Genomic DNA, 18,905 nt, shown 5'->3' on the forward strand with positions numbered 1-18,905 from the left:
GGCCTGGGTCCCACATCCTGTGGGCTAGTTCAGGCTCTGCTTGTCTCCAGAGGAGAACTGATGGACCTCGGGATCAAAGGTTCCAAGGGTCCCATTTCCTGCTCAGGGGCAGCTAGAATGCTTTTGGGTGAGACCTGCCACCTGGGTCCTAGGTCCGTTTCTGTTCTCTCTGGGGGTCAGCACCGAGCAAGCAGTAGTGGTGGAGCAGGCCCCAGTGGCTGCAAAGACAGTTCTGCCATTTTGCCTAACCACTGGGCACCAGCAGTGGTTTCCCCCATACCCCCAATAAATGGAGTCTCAGACAATCATAGTGAAGTAAGAGAGCACCCCCCAGCCAAGCCAGCCAGCCAGCCAGTCTTTATTTATAAACCTTGGGCAGTGGGGAGGAACTAGTCTGCTAGGGCTAAGAGTACCATAATACTTAATCTACATGTAGTGCTGTAGTAACGTGGGAAAGTGGGGGGCTGTCTATCACAAGGAGAAAACAGTACTTAATTATCCTGTGTGTGAGGGGATGATTTCTATGTACAATTAAAGGTCATTTGCTGGAGGTTAGGATCTCAGCATAGGGTTGGGGGCTTCTTGGAATTCCCTGAGCTTGAAAAAGTTCCTTGTCAGGAAAGGGTTGGGCCTATAATCTTCCTTGAGAGCTATGTGACACTCCTTGCAAAATCTGGGGTTACCAGATTAGGTGGAGTGATAGTCCCTGCCTGAGAAAAGGGAGTCCGTCAACATAGACCAGTCACAAATGGCTAGCAGGAGAAGTCAGACTTCAGCCTTATCCAGCAGAGTCCCACGCCAGGGTATAAGAAGGAGTAGCTGAACTGACACCCCTACATTCATTTAGTTTCTCTTGGGCCAGTGAACATGCCCTATTTGGCATTGCAGTTATAAACATAACTTTAAACAATAAGATGTTTTGTTAGTAATTTGGTAAAGTGGATGCTGAGATATGTGTGTGTATTGTATGTCATAAGATATAATTTTTTACTTGAAAACTGTATTCAGTTTTAGAGCAACCATGGTGAACTCTTAATCTATGAAGGATGATGGTAAATGACAGTGTTGTACTGAGTGACACATATCTACCAAGAAACTTGAACAGTGGTGGAGAATATTTCTGCAACAGTCCTTCTGAGGAAGGTGCAGATTTGACTCACATTCTGAGTATTTCTCATGGGCTATTGCCAAGGTCTGTCTATTCTTCTGTAGTTTTTCTTTTTTATTTTGTGTTTTGTTTTTTAGTTAGGTATATATGTATGTGTCGTGTGTAGGTGTCTGCATTCGAGTCCTTGTGTCTTCTACAAGAGCGAGTGTGTGCTCTTCACTGCCCATGCTCCTCTACCTGCTTCCTTGGTGATATTCAGACATTTGTGTGTTTGTGCTCATTTTTGTTCACAGTACATTCAGGATAATTTAAATCTTGAGGAAGGAGTTAAGTTAGTAATTGGTAAATAAAGTAAAGTAATTTGATGGAATCCTTTGGGATTAGAGTTGAGGGATAGTAAGTTTAAAAAGTTGAAAAGCCTTACTCATCAGATGCACCTTAACGGATAACCTTAACAGAGCATTGTGTTATTCCATCTCTTAAGAAAGTACGGAGCTATACTTTTCAATAGACTGCTTTTGACTCAAGAATTGTGGATCAGTCTTTATTCAGAAATGATAAGGATATATCAAAAACGGAATTATAAATTCTTAATGAGCTCTACCTATTAATGTAGTTTATTTCACTTTTGGTTTTTGGTTTTTCGGGATAGGGTTTCTCTGTGTTAGCCTTGCCTGTCCTGGACTCACTTTGTAGACCAGGCTGGCCTTGAATTCAAAGTGATCCATCTGCCTCTGCCTCCGCCTCCCTAGTGCTGAGATTAAAGGTGTGTGCCACCACTGCCTGGCCAGAGTTTGAATTCTTAATACAACCAGTGATAGTGTGAAGAGTTCTTTGGCCACCTTCAGTTGTTTTGCATATTGAATTCATTGTAATGGTAAATGGTTTATTATATCTTTAGTTACTTGCTATGATGAGAACAGAAATTAAATTTCATCCAAGTGCCTTATTTTCTTGAATTGTTTTAAGATTTTCACTTGAAAATCTTATCTGTCCTTTGCTGTTCTTGTTTCTCATGTAGGTCATGGTAAAACTCCCAAAGATGCAGCATCTGTTCGAGCTACGCATCCGATACCAGCAGCCTGTGGGATTTATTATTTTGAAGTAAAAATTGTCAGTAAGGGAAGAGATGGGTAAGTATAAATTTTGGTTGGCATACCATTTTCTATTCTTGGATAATTATATTTTAAATGATTCATAAATGTATATGATATAATTGGAAAATTGTAATCTTAAAAATCTTGGGTTTGGAAAAATAGATTCTAAATATTATAGTACAGCAGATTGGTTCTGGTTAAGTACTAGTTGAACTAAAGTTTGAGCCCATGATTTTAACAGTCTTTCTGGCAGGATCATTATTAAAACTGAGTGTTGAGGTTTAAGCAATAGAGTGACTCATGTTTTCTGAATTCTAAAACTTGCTTAGCCAAAGCCAGAGCTTCCTTGGAGGTTAGTGTGTGGTAGGGAAGCTTCAGAGTGAAAACTCCGGTTGATTGTGGAACCAACTTTGGTTTATTGCTTAATCTTAGAATTGATGTGTATAATATGTGTGAACATCAAAATCACTTATGGGACTATTAAAATATACATTGGGTCTTTACCAAAATATTCTTTTTTATTTTTTTTCCCCCTGAGACAGGCTTTCTCAGTGTAGTCTTGGCTGTCTTGGACTTGATTTGTAGACCAGGATGGCCCTGAACTCACAGAGATCCGTATATCTCTGTCTCCTGAGTGCTGGAATTAAAGCACATGCCACTGCGCCCAACAGCTAAAACATTCTTAACCAGAATTTTCAGAAGTAAAACTTTGGTAAAGGTGTAGGCATTTTGAGAATGGTCCATGGGGATTGTGGTGAATATTCCTAGAACTAATTTATCTGAAGTCATATTATTTTCTGATGCTTCATTGGGATATTAGAGGATCCTTTAAACGACATAGGGTCATTTGTCCTGCTACCACGATATTGGATTCTTCAAGTAAGTTGACCTGCATATGAGTCTCTCCTGGTGATCTTTCTGTGTTTAAAGTGTCCAATACATAACTCTTCACTTTGCTGGATATACTCAAAGCCAGCCATACCAAAAGTAGAAGTGGATAGCCTGGGCTACATCAACAGGTTTTTAACTGCCTGTTTTGCCAAGGTGATCAAACTGAAAATAAAACCAGAAATTCCCAAGAGAAAACCTAACTCTATAGTTGTGTATTCCACTTCTATTTATTCTGCTCCATAATACTGGCATTACTCAGTGATGATTCCCAGGGATCTGTCGCTTTCACTCCATGCATCCCATCTATGAAGTATTTCAACCTTTTATTTTCATGGCTACAAATACCCTGAGCCTTAAACCTAATGTTTTCTCATTTATTTATTCCCTTGAGCTCCTGTCAGATACATCTACCAAGATGTTTGCAATTGATGGTTCCACAACCATTAAATTTAACGTGTTTGAAATGTTCTCCTCAAAACCAGTCAGTTCCTTCAGTGCTTTCACTATTGGTATAAACTGGAGGGTTTCTAATCTTACCTTTCTCTTGGTGTCTCTACTGCATCTGAGTTGGGTCTTGTAGTGTAGGTGTTCCCTGTTTGTAACTGTTCACAGTGTCTTTCTCAGACAGACCTGTCTTGGCCCCGTCTCTTCCTTAAAATCATTTGGAACATATGCTTTGCACTAAAATATGAAACTTTTTACTAGAGTCATTAATGATGTGACCAGGCTATATAATTTTTCATTCTCATCTGTTTGTAGCCAAGATTTATCATCCTCCTTTTCTTTCATGTTTAAAATTGTATGTATTTTGCACATAGTAAAATTGATCCCTTTTGATGTGGAGTTCTGTGAGTTTTTACAAATATGTACATCATGACTACTATAACTAATGGGCCCGTGGTGAACGGTCCTTTCCCATTTCCATTCTGGCGACCACTGATGGGTTTCCTGCCTGTACCTTTGCTATTTCTAGAATGGCATATAAATGAAATCATAATATGTAGCCTTCTAATTCTACCAGCATCTGCTCTGCATAACCTGTAATGAATTCAAGATTCATCCTTGCTGTTGCATTTTTTGGAGAACAGCCATTTTTATTGCTGAGGGTATGAATGATCAAATCAGTACTAGCCCACTCCCCAATTGAAGGGTGGGTTTCCACAGTCACAAATATAATCATTATCAACATTTATATGTGCAAGTTCTTTTTGTAAATGCAAGTTTTCATTTCATTTGGGTAAATACCCAGGAACAAGATTGCCAAATTGTAGTTAAAACTTATTTTTAGCTCTATAAGGAACTATGAGATAGGTTTTGCAAAGTAGCTGCCACTAATTTGCCTTTGTGTTCACACAGTTCATGAGTGTTTCTCTTTGATCTGCCTCTTTGTTGTATTGTCACGGTGTTTGCTTTTTTGTTTTTTATATCTCTTTAACAATTATTTGGTGAAGTATACAAACTACTGTGGCATTATTACTTTGTCCTTATTCTCCCTATTCTCATGGTTTTTGTTTGTTTGTCTTGCCATGATGTCTGGCTTTTCCAAATGGCTGATTCTTAATTCTTACCTGCCCTTCATCTATAAGGTGCTTTCTTGTCACTCTGGTTGCACATGTGGGCTTAGGTTTCTAGTTCTTTATAGCTGCCCTTTCCTTTCCCTTTAGAGTTAGTTTCCTGTTCTCACTTCCTCTTTGCCAGTTCAACTAATCAGGTTTTTTTAAATTTTGTTTTGTTTTTTTGTTTTTTGAGACAGGGTTTCTCTGTGTAGCCTTGCCTGTCCTGGACTCACTTTGTATTCCAGGCTGGCCTTGAACTCACAGCAATCCGCCTGCCTCTGCCTCCCGAGTGCTGGGATTAAAGGCGTGCTACCACGCCCGGCTAACTAATCAGTTTTTAAGTCCTAGGTTTGGGGTTTCTTTGCGTGTGTATCATTGCCTCTTCTCTAAAATAATTGACATTTTTATCAGCCTCATGATGATGCACATACCCTTGTAATTGTCTGCGTACTACTGACTTAAGGGTAGGGAATATTTCAAAGCTAGCATTCAAGTGTGTGAAGAAATGAATGGTTTTCTGTGTCTACTTCTGCCATTTATAAAATGGCTTAGAAACTGAATCATATACCTAAGCAGCCTCTTAAGTGTGACATCTTCAACCTAGCCATATGCATTTTAGCTGTAACCCTGCTGCAGCATCTGATGGCAGGGGTGAACAAACCAGTTCACATACCCCTGCAGTTTTCCTGGACAGATGTGTGCCCATCTGTTTGTTTATTTCACTTTAAATAGAATTTTCTTTAGACTGTGTTTATTTAAAAATGGGACAGGTAAAATTTGATACCAGGGTCTTAGTTTTCTCATGAAATGTCAGAAGTTTAGTGTGGCTGCCTCTTTGGACAGTGAAAAAGAACAGAAGGATCTGGTGCTGAAGTGTTGCGTGTGTGAAAATGCTGCCCTGAGTCTGCCCTGTGCATCTTCTAGGGCACTGAGGAGAAATAGGAACATGACCATGATGGTACATTTTTATTTTCCTGTGTAGAAATAAGGTTTAAAGGAAATTTGTTGTTGTTGTTTGGGGGGTTTGTTTGGGGTTTTTGTTTTTTGTTTTTTGTTTTTTTGAGACAGGGTTTCTCTTGTAGTCCTGGCTGTCTTAGACTCGCTTTGTAGACCAGGCTGGCCTTAAACTCAGAGATCCAAGTGCTGGGATTAAAGGTGTGTGCCACCACACCTGGTTAAAGGAATTTGTTTTATTGTAAAAAAATAATACATTTTATTTTCTGAGTTAGCTTTTCATTTAGACTGTGCATAATTTTTTATGTATATTCATAAAGTAGCATAATTTAAAAGGGCAAATTATCTGTCAGTTTTTATTTAATTTTATTTAAAAATATGTCTTAAACACATTTCATAGCAAAAGACTAGTTGTATTCTGTACATGACCATATTTTTAGGAGACATTAAGGGGTATATCTTTGTGTATTTATGATTGATCAGTGACTGGTGAGAAATTTCTAAAAATGATTTTATCTTATGAATGTAATTTCAGCTCAGGAATTTCATTCAAGTTTTAAATTATGCATGCTAATAGACACAGAGGTAGTAGAGAAACCATTAATTCAAAATGCGAGAGATAATAACATTTTATTTGAAAAATTTTTAGCTATAATTTATGCATATGATATTTTTAACTCTTCAAACAAAATATTGATACCACTGTTTGACAGCGTTTCTGGGAGAATTGGCAAGTTTTTCAGTCTGTGTTCTATTCATCAATTTTTCTGCTGGTAATAATATACCCCCAAAGTGAGTGAGTGAGTGAGTGAGTGAGTGAGAGAGTGAGTGTGAGTGTGTGTGAGTGTGTGTGTGTGTGTGTGTGTGTGTATTTAATAGATTTCTCTGTGTAGCCCTGGCTATCCTGTAACTCACTCTGTAGACCAGGTTGGCCTCAAACTCACAGAGATCCTCCTGCCTCTACCTCCAGAGTGCTGAGAATAAAGACATGCGCCACCATACCCAGCTTTTTTTTTAAATGTAGAGCAGAAAATAAAGTTTTCTATCTAGCTTTGAGAAGATTATTTAAAAAGAAGAGGAGGGGGAGAAGGAGGAGCTAGGACTGGAGAGACAGCTCAGCAGTTAAGAGCATGCACGGTTTTTACAGAGGACCCGACTCCAACCCCAGCACACGTGTCAGGTGGCTCACAACTGCTGTATATCTCCAGTTCATGGGTTTCAGCACCTCCGCTGGCCTTCTCAGGCATTGACTCAAGTACACAAACCCACATTCAGAAATTAGAAAGGCACCTTCTAGTTTCAGCTGGTTGTCAACAAATGAATGCTCACAGAGGGACATGTGGTAAGCACAGAGAAAGTAATAGAAGCAAGCAGCATGCTATCAGCTACATATGTTTGTTGGGTGTTCTGCAAGGTTAGAAGTTAGGCGAGTCTAAGCAGTGTTACTTTTTTCAAGGTTGTCTTATTTACACTTCCTAGTGGGCTTTCTGACATGCAGTTAGAGACCATAGAAATCTATCCAGCTTAGTATTTGAAAAGTACAGTCGGGTAGGGCAGAGCAGTTGTTATGCAAAAAGCTCTAGATTAAAGTTGTCTGTATTGAATGGAGATTGAGATCATAGATGAGAAAACTGAGGAGTAGTTCTGGCTCAAGGAAACACAGGTATCAAGGAAATAGAGTATATGCTAGTTCTTGGAGGTTAGTACGATTTGAGAGGCTTTGTTGGGGAAAGTAGGTGGTATGTGACTAAGGTAGTTCCTGGAAGAGAAGGAACCTGTGTGGTCTTTGGCAGAGGCTTTACGGCTCAGTGTTACTGGGGCTTTCGGGGATTTTAATGGAAACTGACAGAAGTGAGTGTGGACTTGGATATGAGAGAGCCTTGACGGCAATTGTAAACACTATAGATAATAGCAAACCTTGGTTAATTTTAGTAGGAAAGTGAGAAGGCATCCATATTCAGCAAAGGCAGCTGGGGATAGGGAAGAGCACCATGTGTAATGGCGTTGTGCAAGGAGCTAGAAGAGTGGGTCCTAGGAGTAGATTGTGGTACCGATTGAAAGGCAGGAAGAACTCTCATGTGCTGATTACCCGTATACCCCACAAACTGGGGAATTATTAAGACTAATAGGGTTTGACAAGAATGAGGAAAAGGCTGTAGACATTGTTGAAATAGGCTCCCTACTGCTTAGAAATTTATAGGAAAGAGGAGAAATAGAAATGTAATAAATAATCTATTATAAAATACTAGTAATACACATGATGAAGTGACCAGCTGTTGGAAGGCGGTGGTGATCAGGACAGACGCGGTAACATTTAACACTGCAGAGCAGGAAACAGGTGAACGTTGGGCTGTGGCCTCCCTGTCCTTCAGCCACCTTCACACACCACTATAGATGAGGCGCTCATGAATATGAACTGTGTATTGTGGTGCTCTCCTTTGCCTTGGAGAAGGCAGAGGCTGAAGAATCTGTGAGTTCAAGGCTAGGCCTCCTCTACATAAGGAGTTCCTGGCCAGCCAGAACTATATAGTGAGACCCTGCCTCAAAACGGAAAAAAAAAAAGTGAAACCATGATTTTTTTATTTTTGTGTGTGTGTGTGTACACGTGTGTGTACTGGCTGTGTACTCAGTTGGTAAGGGAAGAAGGCTGAATTGTGTGTGTGATACAGAATGAGATTGTGGTAAGCTGGAATAACAGTCTCAGTTGAGATTACTGCTGGGGGAATGTGTAAATTGATTGGTTTCTGTGTAGCCTTGGCTCTCCTGGACTCTTTGTAGACCAGGCTGGCCTGGAACTCACAGAGATCCGCCTGCCTCTGCTTCCTGAGTGCTGGGATTAAAGGTATGCCTGCGTCTACTTTTAGCTCTTTAGACAGTGCTCCACAGTGATTTCCATGGTTACTGCACTAGTTCACACTGTCATCAACAATGAGTAAGTGTTATCTTTTCCCAGTATCCATGCGAGCATTTGTTTTCTTGATGATAGCCATTCTGATTGGGGTGAAATGGAATCTCAATAGTCAGAGTTTCCAAATGATGGAGGCCAGTTCTTCTTTTGAGAATTCTATTCAGTTCTGTGGCCATGCTTTGATTGGATTGTTTTCTTGTTGGTTGCCCCCATTCCCTCACCCCCCACCCCCCACCCCCTCAACCCCCACCCCCCACCCCGAGACAGGGTCTCTCTGTGTTAGCCTTGGCTGTCCTAGGCTCATTTTGTAGTTCAGGGCGCCTTGAACTCACAGCAATCCACAATACAGCTTATACCCAAAGGTTTTCAAAACACCTCAGAGACACTTGCACATCCATGGTTATTGCTACCACATACACAATAGCCAGGAAACGGACTCAGCCTAAATGTCCTGCAAGAGATGAACAGACTTTTTTTTTTCTTTTACCAAATATGGTACAAATAGGCAATGGAATTTGATTTAAACAAGGAAGATGGACGGAACTGAAAATTTGCATTAAACAAGTAATTCTGGCACAGAAAGACAAACACTACGTGTTCTCTTTCATATATAGACCCTATTTTTAATTTCCATATATGTGCACTTATTCAGGAGTATTATAGAAGCCAGGAAACCAGAAAGAGGCCCATGAGAGACATAAAAAGAAACTTCATAGGAGAGGAGCAGGAAGAGTAGTAAAACAAACACAGAAGATACAAAAGTAAAAGGGGGCTGCTGGAAATAGAGGGTGGGGCTGGGGCAGAAAGCTATGAAGGAGGGACATCAGTCAACTAGGTATGAAAATGGCAATAAAGAAACAGTATTTTCTGTGCTAATTAAATAAATTATTTGAGTTTGGGAGTTTTTTTTTTTTTTTTTGCATGGGGCGGGGGAGATTGTATGTGTTTGTTTTTAATAGGGTTTTCATGTAGCCCTAGCTGGGCTAGAACTGGCTATGTGGACCAGGATGGCCTTGAACACAAAGATCTGCCTGTCTCTGCCTTCCAAGTGCTGAATTAAAAGTATGTACCACCACACCTGGCCCTAAAATTAAAAGAAGTAGAGCTAGTGAGGTGGCTCAGTGGTAAGGTTCTTTAAGACTAATGTGAGTTCAAGCACTAGGTCGCTCTTGGTAAAAGAAGAACCTACTGCTATAGGCTGTGTTCTGGTCTCTACACATATACAGAGGCAGTTTTATACCCACATAAATGCGCATACATGTAAATAAATGGAATTTTTAAAAGATAAAGATAAGCCAGGTGTGGTGGCATACACCTGTAATCCCAGCACTCAGGGAGTCAAAGGCAGGCAGATCTGTGAGTTCCAGGCCAGCCTGGTCTACAAAGTGAGGAGAAAAAAAATTAAAGTTTTGGCATCCTTGTTAGAAGCCAGAGGACAGTGGCCGCATAGGTTTGCATCTGCTCTTCTGTTCTGCTACATTGGCTCACTTGTCCGCTTTTGTGCTAGTACCAACCTGTGTTAACAATACCTATATAACTTGAAATCAGGCATGTTAGTTGATACCTCTGGCATTTCTCTCTTTGCTGAGGATTACTTTGGCTGTCTGAGCTTGTTTATGCTTCCAAGTCAATTTCAAGATGACAACGTCTGTTTTTGTGGCAAATGGTGTTAGGACTTTGATTGGGAATCTCTAGATTGCTTTTCCTTACTTGCATTTTGAAAGCATTAAAGAAGGAAAGTGGAAGCTGCATTTTTTTGTTGGAGAGCAAGATGAGTTCTTTAACAAGAGCTTAGTTACTGTGTGAGAAGCGACCTGGAGGTAGAGAGCAGCGGCGTCCTTACATGCTCTCCAGCTGCTTATCTTCAGTACACTCGAAATCTCAATTCAGTTCTGGCCCTGTCAGTAATTTTATACATAACAACTGCTGTTTCCCCCCAGTTACAAGGTATCAACATTCTTAATTCAAAGGAGGAAAGCAACATCTTTTGAGACAGAAAAGAACATAAATATTTGTTATTGTGGTGACAATGTGATTGAGCCTAAGGCTTCATACTGTGTCCAACATAAATGCATTTTAAAAACCCAAACTACTGTTGAACTCAAAGTGTGCTGACATTGTGTTTTACCCTGTTTTTTGTCTATTCAGGCTCATTTCAACAGTAGTGAGAAATAGGTTTAAGGTGTATTTGGGTCACAAAAGAGAAACTTTATAACTTTCAACATTATATGACATCATGATTCACGATTTGCATTTTGTTATATTACTTGAAGTGAACTTTCCACTCCCACCCCCTTTTTTGTTTTTTTGAGACAGGGTTTCTCTGTGTAGCCTTTGGCTGTCCTGGACTTGCATTGTAGACCTCAAACTCACAGGAATCCACCTGCCTCTGCCTCCCAGGGCCGGGATTAAAGGCGAGCGCCACCCCCGCCCAGCTCCACCGCCTTTTCTTTTTCACAAAGCAGTATATTTATCTTATACTGTGTTTGTGTATTTGCTGGGCAAAAACTTGAGAAATGGGCAATCTGCCCTTGATCTTTATGCTTTTAATGGTTATTTGATGGTTGGTTGAAATATTTTAAAATCATTGAGGATTAGTGCTTGTGGCTCAGTGGAACAGCAAGTTGGTAAAGAAAGCTGCTGATGGGTAAAGATTGGCTCAGTTGGTGAAGGTGTTTGCTGCCAACTTGACGATCCGAGGTCAATCTCCAAGACCTGCTTGTTGGAAGGAAAACCAACTCCCACAGGTCATACTCTAACCTCTACATGAGCATACTGTCGTGTTCTGTCTGTCTGTCTGTCAGGTATGCTGGCACACTTTAGTCCTAGCACTTGAGAGGCGAAGGCAGGTGAATCTCTGTGAGTTTGAGATCAGCCTGATCTATGTAGTAAGTTCCAGGCCTAGCTGGGGCTACACAGCACAGCCCTGTCTCAAGAAACAAACGGAACAAAAAAATGGGTGGAGAACTGCTGAAGCCGTAAAGAGCAGGAAGTCGAGCGCTTCCGTCTTGAACCACAAGCATGAAGCAGAGAGGGCAAACTAGAAATGGTGTGATTCTTTAAACTCTCAAAGCTGCTTTCCAGTGGCATAATTCTCCCTGAGCCTGCCCCAGACAGCGCCACCAAGTTCAGATGCCCAGGACTAAGGATATTATCTCCTTCAAACCACCACTCTTGTCAAATCCACGTCTGTACTCCGCTGTTCACAAATTGATGTCAGAATCCAACCACAGTCTCAGGAAAGACACGCCTTTCCCCACCTGTGCGCTTTTGCTGAAGATGAGTTTGCTGTATTGCTGTGGGCTTGTTTCTTAGGACTCTGTTTTGGTCCAGTGAGAAAGAAGTAACAGCTCATTCTTTTAAAACTGTGAACCTACCTTTAAGCAGTGTTAACTTTTGAAAAGCTACCAAGTCCTGTGTGAAGTAGGTGTGCTTATTTAGACAACTCTCACAAGTCACTGCTTTAGTCTAAAAAGTACAATGTCTCCTACTGTTTATCTTTCAGTAACCCAACTTGGCTTTGTACTGACTCATTCTGAAGGAAATTCTTACGATCCTAGCCACACTGAAGGAGGTCCCAGTGGGGTGTTTCTTAGGCTGCGTTCTCTAGCTGTGGGCAGTGGACTTTTGGCAGCCCCTGGTCTTGTGCTGTGTAAATATTGTACACTAGCGTTTTGTATCAGTCTCTACTTTTATTTATTTTTAGAAGTAGTTTTTCCCATGGCATTTCAGTTTGGAATGTCTCCGTGACCATCTTCGTGCACATAAATTCTTCCCTTGGTTCTGCTCTCTACTGAGATCTCAAAAGACACATTTTGGGGTATTTTTGATGTCTAGTATTGAGTTTAATATCTCCTTGTGATGCTTAACACATTAATCAGCTGTTTTGCTGTCAGAGTCTGTCATATCTTAGTTGGTTTTGATACTTGGCTTGCTCTTCAGACTATACTTCTCTTGATCTTTATGTGACTTCTTGTTGAAATCTAGGTGTGCATTTCTGTGTGCTGGTGTCTTTAAGGTTTTTTTTGTAGGAGTCGGGTTAACAGCACACAAAAAAGTTCACTCTTACGAGTCTTTTTCCCTCTTATGTTGTTCCTGCTTTGGAAGTTAAATCTAAGAGATCATTGTCTAAGACAAAGCCCCAAAGGCTTATTACTTCAGTGTTTGAGCGTTTTTAGCGTTCTAGTTCCTCATTTATTTTTCTACTTCATTTGAGTTGATTTTTATCTGCATGCATATCAGTTGTTCAGGCACCATTTGTTTAAGAGATCGTTCCCCCCCCCACCCCCCGTTGAACTAACTTCTTCCTTTTGCTAGTGGCGCCCACCTACAATCCCAGAACTTAGGAGGTGGACACAGGAGGATCAGAAACAGCTTCAGCCATATATGGAGACGGGGCTAGCCTGCAATTCATGTGATCTTGTCTTAGCAAAACCAAAGACAAGCAGGAGAAAACAAACAAACAAAGCAAAAACCTTTTTTTTGTTGTTTTTTTGTTTCTCAAGACAGGGTTTCTCTGTGTAGCCTTGACTGTCCTGGACTTGGTTTGTAGACCAGACTGGCCTCAGACTCTCAGAGATCCATCTGCTTCTGCCTCCTGAGTGCTGGGATTAAAGGCGAGTGCCACCACCGCCCGGCTAAAGCAAAAATCTTAATATAGATTAGATGCTAATTTCTTGACTCTGAATTCTACTGTAATCTCTTAGGTTGAAATATAGGAGTTGTTGTTGTTTTGTTTTTTTATGACAGAGTTTCTCTGTGTAACAGCTCTGGCTGTCCTGGAACTCACTTTGTAGACCAGGCTGGCCTCGAACTCAGAGGCCCACCTGCCTCTGCCTCCCAAGTGCTGGGATTAAAGGTGTGAGCCGCCACTGCCTGGCTGAGTGTTTCTTCTTGACTACTGAATTTTGTAGTATATTTTGAAACTGAGAAGTGTGAATTGTTGCTGTTAATTTAACGGTATAACCTAATAATTAGACTATAGTTACTACAGTGGTATTTTCTAACCTGCTATCAATAAAAACAGACACCTGGTATATTTTAAAATGGCCTTGGTTCACCTGGCACAAGGCAGATTATTAATCCCCTAAACTCCCTCCCATCCATAATCCCCAGTACATGCTAATATTCTTTCCCTGGGCCAAATCCTCGATCCATGCAGGCCATGTGTTTCTCCTCCAGCTCCCTCATGGCCCTGGCCTCCTTCCTCTTCCCTCCTTCCTTACCAAGATCCTCTTGTGGTCTCTGGCTGCTTCCTTTCCCAAGAACCTCTCTGTCCCAAAAGCCTGTGAACTTTAGCCATGCCTGTCTTCCTTTAGCCCTGCCCGTCTTCCTTTAGCCCTGCCCAGGTAATTATTAATCCAACAGGCAGGCAAGGTTAAATGGCGATACTTGGGTACATTACATTCTTCGATTAGAATCTTGGGGGGGGGGGGGGAAGCAATTGACAAATACAAAGCATTAAACCATACTCCCAACAATGAATTCTCAAGTTTTGTTGAAGATTCTGTTGGGCTCTTAGAAATACCATGTATTTCCATATGAATTTTAGGATCAAAAAAGCATGCTATGTTTTTGGTAAGGATACTTTTAAATCTCCAGGTCAGTTTGCCATCTTCATGTTAAATCTTTTAATTCTTGATGATGTCAGTCATTTATATAGGGTCTTTTTAATTTCTTTCATTGGCCTATTTCAGATCTTAGTGCTGAAACCACCTGTACCACTTTAGTTACATTTGTTCTACATTCTCCCTTTACTTTTATATCAATTACATCTTTATAAATCTTAAGAATTTTTATAGGTCTCTGTGTTTAAATCAGAAGAAAAAATTAGAAAAATTTACATAATTTTCTATATATTTCTTTAAAATATTTTTCATGTGTGTGTGGTGTTTCTGACATTGTTGGCATAGTATATTTTCCAATAATAAATCAGGGACACCCCACCCCACCACAAAAAAGGGTGTTTAAGATGAGGGTGTGCACAGGTGCCACAGTACAGGCATGGAGGTAGAGGACAGCACTAGGGCATTTGGCTCTTTCCTTCACTGTGTGGGTTCTAGAGATTGAACTCAAGCATTAGCCTAGTGGCCAAGCATTTTTTCCTACTGAGCTACCTTGCTCACCCCTGTTACTGTTCCTTGCAGTGTAGAATGCTAACAACAAATTCTCTCAGATTTTATTTAAGATTTTCTCAATTTCTCCTTTTTAAAAGTATAGTTTAGCTGGACATAGAATTATTGGTTTTCATTCTTTTCCGTTCAGCACTTCGAGCACATTTTCCCACTGATAGCTAGCTTCCATAATTCGGTTAAAGTCTACAGTTAATCTCACTAGGTTAAATAACACTAATTGCTTAAAACAGTAACAGTTGTGTGGAGGTGGCAGCATGAAGGCATGAGACATGATGAGAATAGCAAAAAAAAAAAAAAAAAGATGATAAACAGGCTTTTAAGTTATATCTTACATTATCAGAATGTGATAAACACAGTAATAAAAGAATGTAATATATGAAAGATACATTTTTAAATTAAAAAATTTAAATTTAGTAGTAGTCAAAAAATAACAAAGGGTAACTGGAGGGGAAATAGAACAGATACCAAGGTAATAGGCATATATCTTTAATCCTGTTAATTTCTGGTATGCATTGATGGGCACAACTATAATTTAGTTAAAAATACTGAAGAATTAATAATTTGAAATTTTCTGTCTTGAAACATTGATCTTAGTTTTTATAAACGTGTAGTGCCACAATATTAACTTTTTTGCTTGTGTATGTATACAGATTTACTATTTTGTTGAGTTTTTTCTGCTACACAATGCCTCAGACAGGTATTGTGTGTTATGAGCCAAACCCAGCCGCACCTGTGCTTGCATACTTCCTTCTGCTAGATAACTTCCCTCCTATCACTTCATAGTAGCTTAAGCTATAGTTCCTTGTCTTAGGGTTTCTATTGCTGTGAGGAGACCCCCATGACCATGGCAACTCTTATAAAGGAAAGCATTTATTTGGGGCTGGCATATATAGTTCAGAGGTTTAGTCTATTATCATCATGGCTGCATGCAGATAGACATGGTCTGGAGAAGGAGCCAAGAGTTCTACATCATCTGCATCAGCAGGCAGCAGGGAGAGAGGCACACACACTGGGCCTAGCTTGAACATTTGAAACCACAAAGCCCACTCTCAGTGACACAGTTCCTCCAACAAGGCCACACCTCCTAATAGTGCCACTTACTTTGAGTCTGTGAGGCCCATTTTCATTCATACCACCACACCTTGTGACACTTGCTTTTTACCTAAACATCAGGATGTTTTCAAGATAAAGTATCTGTTTTATTATATTTTATAAATTTAACACATTACTATTTTTGTTATTTTTTAAGATATGACAAAGGTTTTGCATGCATGTCCTCTTCCTCTTCCTTCTTCCTCCTCCTTCCTCCTCCTCCTTCCTGTAAGCCCTTTAAAAATGATTCCTTTTATATGTTATGGTTTGTGTTCCAATGTGCATGCAATATCTGCAGAGGCCAGAAGGTGTTGGATCCCCTGGTACTAGAGTTACAGACCAGTTGTATGTTGTGGGTGCTGGGCATTGAACCCAGGAAGAGGATCCAGTGCTCCTAAGCACTGAGCAGTCTCGTCAGCCTGAGCCCTATGGTTTTTATTGTGCAATTTCATATAGTTGATACTTTTAAAGAACTCATATCATAGTATAGAAGTGATGGTAATTGCTTGTCTTAAATCTCATTTCCCTGTCCATCCTTTGATTCATCTTTTTTTAAAAAATGTTTTTCAAGATAAGTATAACCCCTAATAACTGTCACAAGCATAGTTTTAGCTGGATCTGTGTACCACCTTTTATTGTGGTATACTTTTACAATGGTTAGTCTTAATTGTAAGCTTGCTAACACATGACATGGTCAAATGGAAGACATATGTCTATGTTTCTCCTGGTGGAGTTTCAGGTAATAAGGTGGGTACAGTGTGGTGCCTCTGTGGTGCTGGTTTTGTCTGTCATAAATAGTGATTGTTTGGGTGCTATGTAATGGGGTCTCACTGCATTTGTAATTTCCATTTTATTGATGACTAATAGTGCATGCCCATGGACATTTGCAGTGAGAACAACTGTGATCCCCCACACCCCAGTCTTATGTCTTTCTCTGTATTTAACTTAATTAAGAGTTTATTTTCTTTGAGTCTACAATTCTTTGTCTTTCCAGGTTTGGGAGATTATTGTCAATTATATTTTTCTGCTCCATTCTTTAGCTCTTTGTTTTTTCTTTGGATGGAAGACAGATCAGATCATATTTTCCTGTTTGAATAATAGATTTAAAATCTCAATATTTAATATCATTTTAATGATGTATTTTGTTCTTTTTCTTTGCTGATGGTTGTCTTGGCCCATGCATTCATCTATTTCTGCTGAAATACTCCCTAAAATCACTTTTTGGTAAGAGTCTGTGGTTAGTGAATTATTAGTTATTATGCCTTGGTACCTCTTTCTTCTCATGCTTTCCTTGGCCATTGTAGTCTGAGGCTGGCAGTTAATAGTGTCAATACTTTGACCTGTACCTGCCATTAATTTTGTCGTTACTTGTTGAGAGTGGATGTCAGGTAACAAATATCACTTGTTGGTTGGTGCTCTTCTCCCTTTTAGCTGTTTGTTGTTTTTGTTTTTCGAAACAGGGTTTCTCTGTTTAGCCTTGGCTGTCCTGGACTCCCTTTGTAGACAAGGCTGGCCTCAAACTTCTGGCTCTCTCTGGTAGCTTTTACATTGTGTCTTCCAATGATTTCTCAATGTATCGCAAATGTAAACTAATGTTTAACCTTCTTGTATGGTAATCATTTTTAACTTAACAGTATACTTTTTAACTCTGGGAAATTACTAGATAAATGAACTTGGCAGAAAGTGGTACTCCACTGTTTCTTTTTTTTGTGATTATAATTCTTTTATATAAAAACAGCTTATTAACAAAATAAGGTGCTGCTAGTTTCATGAGGTGGTTCATAGGTCACTAGGTAAAAAGCACTTGTGTAAGACTGGCAACTTGTGTTGGATCCCCTGAACTTAGTTAAAGGGGACTAGTTGTGTGAAGTTTTCCTTTGACCTATACATGTATGCCCTCTCACCCCACACTAATGGTCAGTAAGTAAATGCTGCTGCCCATTGAGTTACATCATCTAGAATGAATTGTTGTTGTTGTTGTTGTTGTTGTTGTTATATTTATTAGTGCCCTATCTGCATGGACACTTGCATGCCAGAAGAGGGCACCAGATACCATTGTAGATGGTTGTAAGTCACCATGTGGTTGCTGGGGCTTGAACTCAAGACCTCTGGAAGAGCAAACCGCTGAGCCATCTCTCGAGCCCTAAAATGAATTCTTAGTACTGTTAATTTTGTTTTATGTTTTTAGGAATTTGTAACTTTGTTTTGAGTAGGAAGTTTAATAGTTATCTTTTTCATCAATTTTCTGTGTGGATTAGCATTTTCATTTTATTTTATTACAGTTTATACTTGTTCCAACTCTTTGGACACCTGTCTAGCGTAGCAGTTCTCAACCTTCCTAATTCTGTGATCCTTTAATGCAGTTCCTTACGTTCCTTCATAACTGTAATTTGTTACTGTTATGAATCGTAATGTAAATATCGGATAAGGAGGATATGTGATATGTGACCCCTGTGAAAGGGGCCATGGCCTATAGGTTGAGAACCATTGGCCTCGCATTACCTTTGGAGTTTCTAGGTCTTGCCTCAGGATAATTTGGGGGAGTTTTGCTGATTTAATGACTGATCCATTAATAACTGGTTTAGATCCTTGTCCAAATTTTCCTCACTCTCTTGTGTTCTAACCAGACCATGGTATCTAGTAAGCTCAGGTAACAGGTGGCATCCTTAACAGGTAGTATCCTGTTTTTCTTAGATTTCTTCTAGCATGAGAGAGGCTTAGTCAAGTCTTTGTCTTTAAGCAATAACCTTGGTGAATGCCTCTTATGCTGATCAGTTGTTTTGGGACTGGAGCGCCTTGGAAGGAAGGAAATTTAGTTGAGGGATTGCCTCCATCAATTGGCTCGTAGGCAAATCTGTTGGGCATTTGATTAATTACTATTATTAAAAGTTGGTGTGGAAGGGCCTACCTTGCCACTCAGTGCTACCATCCCTGGGCTATATAAGCGACCGATTGAGCAAGCCATGGGAGGGCCGCATTTCTCCATGGCCTCTGCTTGAATTCCTGCTCCAACTTTCCTTTGTGATGGAGTGTTATCTAAAGTGTGGTGTGAAATAAACCCTTTCTGCCTCAAGTTGATTTTGGTCATAGTGTTTGTTATAACAGTAGAAAGCAAGCCAGGACACCCTGCTGTGGGGCTTTGTGGGCACCTGTGAGTGAGAATGT

The 18,905-nt window shown here is 40.0% G+C and overlaps 1 protein-coding gene across 3 annotated transcripts in view; it reads left to right on the forward strand.

Moving 5' to 3' along the window:
* The window catches only part of RANBP9 (RAN binding protein 9), a 75,407-nt gene that overhangs the window by 15,290 nt on the left and 41,212 nt on the right, over nt 1-18,905 (forward strand). For all 3 annotated transcript variants that reach the window (XM_084796088.1, XM_084796086.1, XM_084796087.1), the window contains exon 2: nt 2,130-2,241. In XM_084796088.1, coding sequence (XP_084652214.1) covers nt 2,130-2,241 — 112 coding nt within the window. The remainder of the gene's footprint in view (nt 1-2,129; nt 2,242-18,905) is intronic.

This window comes from Acomys minous (genome assembly GCF_964271855.1).
Source record: "Acomys minous genome assembly, chromosome: 9".
NCBI lineage: Eukaryota > Metazoa > Chordata > Mammalia > Rodentia > Muridae > Acomys > Acomys minous.